Source organism: Antrostomus carolinensis, unplaced genomic scaffold, assembly GCF_000700745.2.
Source record: "Antrostomus carolinensis isolate BGI_N321 unplaced genomic scaffold, ASM70074v2 scaffold668, whole genome shotgun sequence".
Classification (NCBI taxonomy): Eukaryota; Metazoa; Chordata; class Aves; order Caprimulgiformes; family Caprimulgidae; genus Antrostomus; species Antrostomus carolinensis.
This window is the reverse complement of record NW_010332065.1, coordinates 6,027-13,666: the sequence shown is the minus strand read 5'-3', so window position 1 is coordinate 13,666 and position 7,640 is coordinate 6,027. Positions and strand designations below refer to the sequence as shown.

At 57.9% G+C, this 7,640-nt stretch overlaps 1 protein-coding gene across 1 annotated transcript in view; it reads right to left on the bottom strand.

The window, feature by feature from the left end:
- Positions 1-7,640, bottom strand: part of LOC104529138 (tensin) — a gene marked incomplete at its 5' end in the record, with an annotated part of 21,311 nt that overhangs the window by 7,653 nt on the left and 6,018 nt on the right. The window contains 4 exon segments of the mRNA XM_029086311.1: positions 2,825-2,860; positions 3,763-3,855; positions 6,282-6,357; positions 6,574-6,752. Of these exon segments, the coding sequence (XP_028942144.1) occupies positions 2,825-2,860; positions 3,763-3,855; positions 6,282-6,357; positions 6,574-6,752 (384 nt within the window).

Sequence of the window (7,640 nt, the reverse complement as noted above, 5' to 3'; positions counted from 1 at the left end):
CCCCACCCCCAAAAAATGGGGCTGGTGCCCCTGCCCAGCCTGCGCTGACTCACGCGGGACTGACGATGATGCCCAGCGGTCCCTGCCCTGTGCAGCCCACTTCTGCCAGCCATCCAGCAGAAGAACAGGGAGTAGCTTCAGTTATTTCCACTACATTATCCAACACTCTCACTCCCAGCCTGGCTTGAAACCGAAGCCCATGAGCATGACCAAGAAAAGCAATTTTCCTTTGGAGCCTCCAAGCTGTCCCGTGCCAGGAGCAGCAGGCAGGGCTGGTCATCCAGCCAAAGCAGCCACCAGACGCAACCCTCCTTCCTCGCTTTCTCCCCTGCCTCCTGCTCCATCCCTATCCCTATGATAGCCCCCGCAGCCTCCCCCCCAAAAGCTGCACCAGATGAAGGGGCTGCAGCTGCAGCCCCATGCCCCTGCAGCCATGTCACATCTTGCCTGGCACATGTCACCGACCACCTCCATGCTGGGGCACAACATCCTAAGCGAGACCCACGGGTGTCAAATGCTATGGGCCAGGCATCCTTGCAGGTCCCTGGCTCCAGGTTGGCCATGCCTGAGGCATCTCTGCAGTAGTAATTAGCATTACAAACATTATTATTATTATTAGTCATAACAGCCAGGCTCTAGCTAAGCCTGCTGGCAAGCTGGCCTATTCACAGTCAGCAACGCCAATGCACAGCTCCAGGTTCGGTGCCAGAACAGGGGGTTGCAAGAAAAAAGACTGTCACGGGTCTCCCCCCTTCCCTGCGCTGTCTCCATGTCCCATCTGCCTGCAGACAGGGGAAGAGTCATCCATCCCTTGGGCTGATCTCCCTGTCCAGCCCTGCTCAACCACCTCAGGAAAGATCTGAGCCAAAACCAGACTGAGGATCTCAACATGGGCTGGGTACCAGCATCAGAGGCAGGACACGTGGCTCTGAGTGACAGGGATGAGGCACTGTCCAAGGGGACACCCAGGGCAGCTGCGAGAAACTCATCACCGCTTAGGTAATTAAATTAATTTCACAGCTACTCACTTTTCTCCCCTAACTCCCCACCCCAGACTAAAATTAGCCAGACAGTACATATGAGTCAGCCTGCAAGAGGTTAAGACCAAACGGCTGCAAAAATGCCAGCCCCTCCTGCAAAGGTGGGGGCTGAAGCAAGGCGGGAGCCGGGGGCTCGGGAGGGGGTCAGCCCATGGGGAAGGCGTGTGCAAGCGTAAGTGTGCCACATCGAGGTGTGTGACCATGGGCACGTGACCCCATCATTCAGTTCAATATGGGAAAAAAGAAAGAAAAAAAAAACAACCCGGGACGTTTCAGGCAGAGTTTTTTAGGTTGAAAAAATCAGATCTTGCCTCCTAGTGTTTTCTTGGAAGAGGCTCTGGAGACGGGAAGATGGTGGGAGAATAGAGAGGCCCTGAGTCACTAGGGGGTGGGTAGTCGTTCCGGAATCCCAAATCCAAGCAGGGCTGTGCTCCAGCCAGAGATTCCCAGCACTACGGCTGCGTGGGGCTGTACTAAAGCCTCCTCAGAGGCGGCAGCCAGGCCCTGAGCACCCACACTGCCAGAGCATCCCCTGGTCCTAGGAGCAGCTCAGCAGAGCCCACCAGGGCAGGGATATTCATGGAGCATGTGGCTGGGTGCAGAGAGTGTTACACCAAAGCTTTGTTAAGCCAAAGCACCCATCCCTGCTCAGGACTGCAGATTCAACCCCACAAAAACCATCATGTTATCCAAGAGGAAGAAGGATAAAAGCAGGGCAACAGGATGGTGGTGGCCACTCAGCCCAGCCCGTGCAGAGTCACCAGACATCTTTTAATGTACCCAAGAAGCCATCACTGAAAAATCAGCTCTGGAAACAACATTCTCTTCAAGGAAACACTTTCTCCAGTATTACACAATGTTCAGGTTTGGGTTATGTGCATTTTGAGGAACTCTGGTGGAGAAATGCTGACAGCTCCTGAGGCCAGGGGAAGGATCGCAAACTCACCAAGAAGAGACATCCTCTGCCCAAAACCCATCTTGAACACATAGTTCCCCATCCTGGCCCCGAAGGCCCAAAGTTTCATTAAAGAAGAAAAAGCAAAAACACCAACAACCATTAGATAGCAGCACTCTGCGGTATCACAGCTACTCCCAAAGCCTCCATCCTCCTGAAAGACATGCCACCCTGGAGCCCACAGTGCCCCCATCATCAAAAGAGCCATCCCTCAGCTGCCATCCCAGCTCAGCCCAGTCCTCAGCATCGCAGAAGCCAGTGACAGAGAGGTGGGGGGAATTTGGGCAGCCTCCCGGCCGACGGAGGATACATGCCGGCTGCCAGTGCCGTGCCGCTGCCCATCCAGCTGAGCTGGCGGCACACTGGTGGCCTCTGCGCCTGGTGACCTTTTGTGCTGCACTTTGGTTTATTTTCACTCCAAACAGCAGCAGCAAAGCCAGAAGGGGAGGGCAGGAGCCCAAAACCAGGGCTGCTGCTCCCAGCCCCCCACCAGGCTTGTCCAAAGCTGGCTGTGATGTGCCAACATCCCCAGTGTGCCACCGGCAAGAATGCCACGCACCAACAAAGAGCTTTCAGCCCCCATGGACGATCACCACCCAATGTGACAGACCTCCAGCTCCAATTCGGACATTGGAGGAGCCAACCACAATACATGACGTTCCCTTCCTTGAAAGGGAGCAGTACAGGCAAAACTCAGGCTCCTACATCCCTGTGAGCCAGTGCGAGGGAAAGCTGCTGGCACAGACAGCTGGAGCCTGCTCTGAGCAACGGTCTTGACAGTGGGGATGAGCAGGGAAGAGAGAGACAGAGAAAGAAAAGCCTTTCTTACCTTCTTCAGAGCCACCGCCTGCCTCCCCTTCTAGCTCTGAGAGACGGAGGGGCAGGGGAGCAATGGGAGCAGGGAGAGGAGAAAGAACAAAGTTGTGAGACAGAAAGAAAGAGAAATCTGAGTCAAGCAGCTTTGCCTTACTCAGGCAGGGGCACCCAGAGCACAAAGGAGAGCCCCACATCTCCCCAGCACTGTGCCCCAAACCAAGCCCTTGGCCTCAGACACCCTCAGGATCCACCTGGGCATCCCAAAGATGATGTCCAGACCCCAAAAGGCTGGTTTCAGGTGGGGAAGAGGGAATAGTGGGAAGCCACTATGAAGGGCTGCTCTGGGAAACCCAAGAAGCACCAAAAAAAGTATCAGCTCGCTTTTGGGGTCAGTGAGAAGGGTCCCAACTGGGTGGGCTCAGCCAAGCCGTGCCCCCCAGGCTCAGCCAGGTTTGAGGGAGGTTACCCTCAGCCCTGAGATGGCCCAGGAAGGGGCCCTGGGTGCTGGGGAGCAGCGAGGTCTGGCTTGGCAGGCTGCTCTGGGACACATCCCCAGGACAGCGGGGCCTTTGCACTCAGGGACCACTCTCTGGGATGGAGAGGGCTCTGAATACTGTTCCAGCTGAAACCCTCTCCATCTGTGATGGGGAGGAGAAGGGATGAAGGGGGTGAGGAGGGAGGAGAATGGGGCTGAGGAGGAGCCAAGACACTGGGGTTTTCCAGCCTTCACCATCAGAGGTCCTGCTGGGCTGAGCCACCCAGGGCAGCACCAACATCATCCACCCTCACACAATCCCACAGTCCCCACGGGAGGTGACAAGGACCCCAGGGCTACCTGGCCCCAAAAGGGAGGCAGAAGTGCCTCTCCAGCCTTCCAGGGACTCTTCCAGGGGTATCCTCACAGATGCCTCCCCCCAAAAAACCACCTGCAGCCCCCGTGCCTGCACTCACCTCCCACCGCATGCAGCAGGATCTCGGCTGGGTTGTGGGGTTTCAGCCCCAGTGCTGAGAGCGGGGTCTTGGCCAGGCCGGGGGGAGAACGCACTGTCGGCACAGGGGACACAAGAGTGTTAGTGGAGGGGTGGGAGATGAAGCTTCAGAAAGGCTGGAGCTGACACTGCCCAGGGGTTCAGAGCCCCCATGACCCATCCCACCCACAACTGGGGGCTGCCAGGAAGAGCCCTTGTGTGAAGCAGCACCCCCGGGAAGGACAATGATCCCTCTCTCCCTTTGGGGATGCACACAGGGTGGGAGGTGCCCAGGAACAGGCAGTTTGCCCCATTGCAGGCCTGGTAGGATGGAGAAAAAGGGAAATTCCCCTCAGGTCAGGCCCCAATCCCATCGCCCAGCGGCGTCCCCACAAAGGAATGGTCCCACCATGGGCAGGAAGTCTCTTTCATTGTCCCTGTGCAAGCAGCCACCCCACAACCCAGCGCTCCCAAACCTTAACCCCTCTGCCAATCCCCACCTGGCTGAGCTGGGACCAGGCTGTCCCAGAGCAGTTCACCACCCCCATGAAAGGGGCAGTGGAACTGCCAAAAACCCTCCTGCCCTCCAGACTAGCTCAACGGGTGGGTGAGGATGTTCACACAGAGGATGTTCCTTGAGGGGTGGCAATGCACACATGAGGTCTGTACCCCTGTGCCCATACGTACATACCAAGAGGAGCCATGTATGTATGTATGGCTATGGTATGGATGCACCAGCAGTGCAGGGCAGCAGGGTTTCACAGGGCAGGGTGGGCCTCCCAGAGCTGATTGTGCCTCCTCCTGCCCCCCAGGTTTGACCCATCTCCCTGATGCTGCATCTCCCCAGGGAAGATCTCCTGGTCTCATCAACAGCAAGAGGGACCAGAGGGCACATCCCTCCATCAGCGTTTGAACGTCCTCGACTGGTGGTGCGGGCACAGGGCCGGGAGGTGGTGGGCGGTGGGTGCTCCAGAGGAAAGCCAGACCCTCGGCCCAAGGTCAGGTTCCCCGGGCAGCCTGGGGCTGGAGCAGCCGAGCAGCCGAGTCCCTGGGAAACCGAGATGGCAGCATCTTCCCTGGCAGGTGTCCGATTTCCCCAAATGTGGTCACTGCAGTGTCAGCCCACACCTCTGGGTCCTCCCAGGACCAGGAATTCCCCTCAGGACTGCCTATGGAGGGGAATCTCTCCTGTATCCCCCCCTCCCCAGGGGGCACTTTGGCAAAGTCTTCAAGCTGCAGCTTCAAATCTTCCCAGACCTTCCCGGCTGGCACTGGCTAAGAAGCACTGCCTCCAGGCCATGTCCCCAGCCAGGCTGTTCCTGTCACCTCTGCAAGTGACTCATCCCCCAGAACGAGCCACTGTTCCACTGCCAAGGAGCTGCTGCCCCGCAGCCAAGCTCTCCAGGTCCCCCAGAACAACGGGGCCATTTCTGAGCTGCCAAATGCCCTGGGGACGCTCCCACACTCCAGTCACTGCATCCCACAAGACAAAGCTCAAATGCCATCGGGTTGCAGGGGAGGAAGACCAGCAGCACAGGAGGAAACAGCCTCAAGCCCCATGGGCTGAGCTACAGGGGGCAGGTGGCCCCATGGGGACCAGGACGTGGCATTAGAGGGGGCTGTGTCTAGCCCAAACATGCCCAGTTCTAGAGCATCCCTCAGCATCCAGCCTAAAGAAAGTGGGTTTGGGGGGGCTGAGGGGGCTGTCATCTTTTTGATGGGTTTCCCAGTTGACCGGCTGCTCTGTTTGGACTGGTCCAGCCCAAGTCATGCTGCGCTGACATGAGGCTGCTCATCGGGGTTTGTCACTCAAGCCAGTCACACAAACCTGGTCCACACAAACCCACCGTGACTGCACAGTCAGGGTTAGTCAGAAAGGAGGCATGCCAGACTGGAGAAGTGGCACCAAGCTACATGCAAAGGGCTGCCATCTCCCAGCCTTTTCCCCCTCCTGCCCTAGAAACAGTAAGCGAGAAGTGGCACAGCATGCGAGGGTCTGCCCCGAGCCCCCTCCTAATCTTCAGTCTCTCCTGCCTTCCCCAGCTCGCCTGCTTCCATAGCCTCGCTGCCCTTCATGCCATGCCAGTAAGAAAGAAAAATGGGAAGGTGCAGCACTGGGATGGGGTGAAAGGATGCTGTCCTTTGGACCCTGCCTCTCTCCTTATCCTGCCTTGGAATCCCAATACAAGAAACACCCCAGTGAGTGGAGGGTGGGAAAAAGACAACAGGAGGGTGCTGAGCATGGGGATGCTGATGGCAGTGGGATGCTGATAGTGGCATGGAGTGGTGGGATGCAGAGGAGAGAGGAAGATGGAGAGGAAGAGTGATTAACATGTTGGTGGGTGTCTGGAGCCCGGAGCTGTCTGACCCTTGGTAAATTTCTGGCTTGCCAAGAGCTGCCCACCAAGCCCTTCCACCTCCCGGAGCCGCAGCACTTACAGGAGTTGGAGTAAGGGGTTTGTGGCGAGACAGGGAAGGCTGGGGTGGGGGGAGAAATCTCACCGCCGCTGGAGGGTGGGCTGGTGGGGGAGGCACCCTCCATCTCTTCAAAGGCTTCCTTGTAGCTGTGGAGATGAGGCTGGGGGAGAGCAGGAGAAATGATCAGTCTCATTCCTACGATGGGCACCACTCTCCAGGACACCACCAGCACCAAAAGCATCATTAACCCCCAACCCTGCAGGATGCCATGGATGTTAGAAGTCCCACACTTCCTTCCAAGCCTTCTCTCTCCCCAAAGGTGGCTGCACCCCACCAGCCGCCCCTCCACTCTAGCACCCCCCTGACCACAGCACACCTCTTTGGGCCTCCCTCCAGGGTTGGCTGCGATGGTGTTGACCACCTCGGGAGAGAGGACGGTGGGGCTGCGGGGCGAGCTGGGCTCTGGTGAGCTCTTCTCATAGTGGCTGTCGCTGGGGGTCCGCTTGCGGGCAGGGACGGTGCTCTCCTCTGGGGACTTCTCCCGGGACTGCACACCTGCAGGGCAAGCACAAGGTGGGAGATGGGTGAGAAGGTGCCAGCTAAGGTGGGGACCAGCAGAAGATGCGCTCCAGGGCTGATCCAAGAGGTCTCCCCAGGGCAGTGTGCCACAGAGGGGGGCTCTGCCCTGTGGAGATGGCAAATTCAGTGCTCACCCGCATCTACCCCCAGGCCAGGACAGTAAGTTTTCAGCTGGAGCAGATACACCCTACAGCACTGACCTTGGGCCAAGCAAAAAAGCAAGGCAGGGTTGTGGCTCGTGGTTGGATCGCCGCATTAGCCCTCCCAAGCACCTTGAGTCTTGCACTCTGGGACAGCATCCCCCAGCAGTGGCTGCAAGGGGCACAAGCATCCTGCGAGAAGCTGACAACCAGGATCTCCCAACAACATCACAGTGGGAAAGGGCCAAATCCCCCAGCACCGGGGCCACCATGTTCAGCTGCATCCCTGTTCCCACAGCCTAATGCAGCTTCAGCCACTGCAGTGGAAAAGCCTGTTTTTGTGAGTCCCCAAGACAGAGGGAGCACCACATCAGGAGGAAGGACCCCAACAGAGAGGTGGTGCAAGGAACCCAAATGAACTGCTGCTGAGCCTCTACGCCCAGCACAAAGCCTTCCTACAAGAGATGAGCATCTCCTCTCCATCTCCCCTCAAACCTCCTGCCCAGATCCCAGCACCACAAGGGGCTTGGGGAGGGCTGAAATGAGGGCTGTGACCCCCACTGTCCCAGCAGGGCCCAAGCACATTCTCTGACAAAAAGGTTAATTAGGGCTCAGGGACATTGGTGCCAGGTTCAGTGCAGGGAAACCATGCAGAGCATCATGGGCGCAGCTCAGATCCCCACGGGACTCCCACTCCCCACAGGAACCCACACAGCAGCAGAGT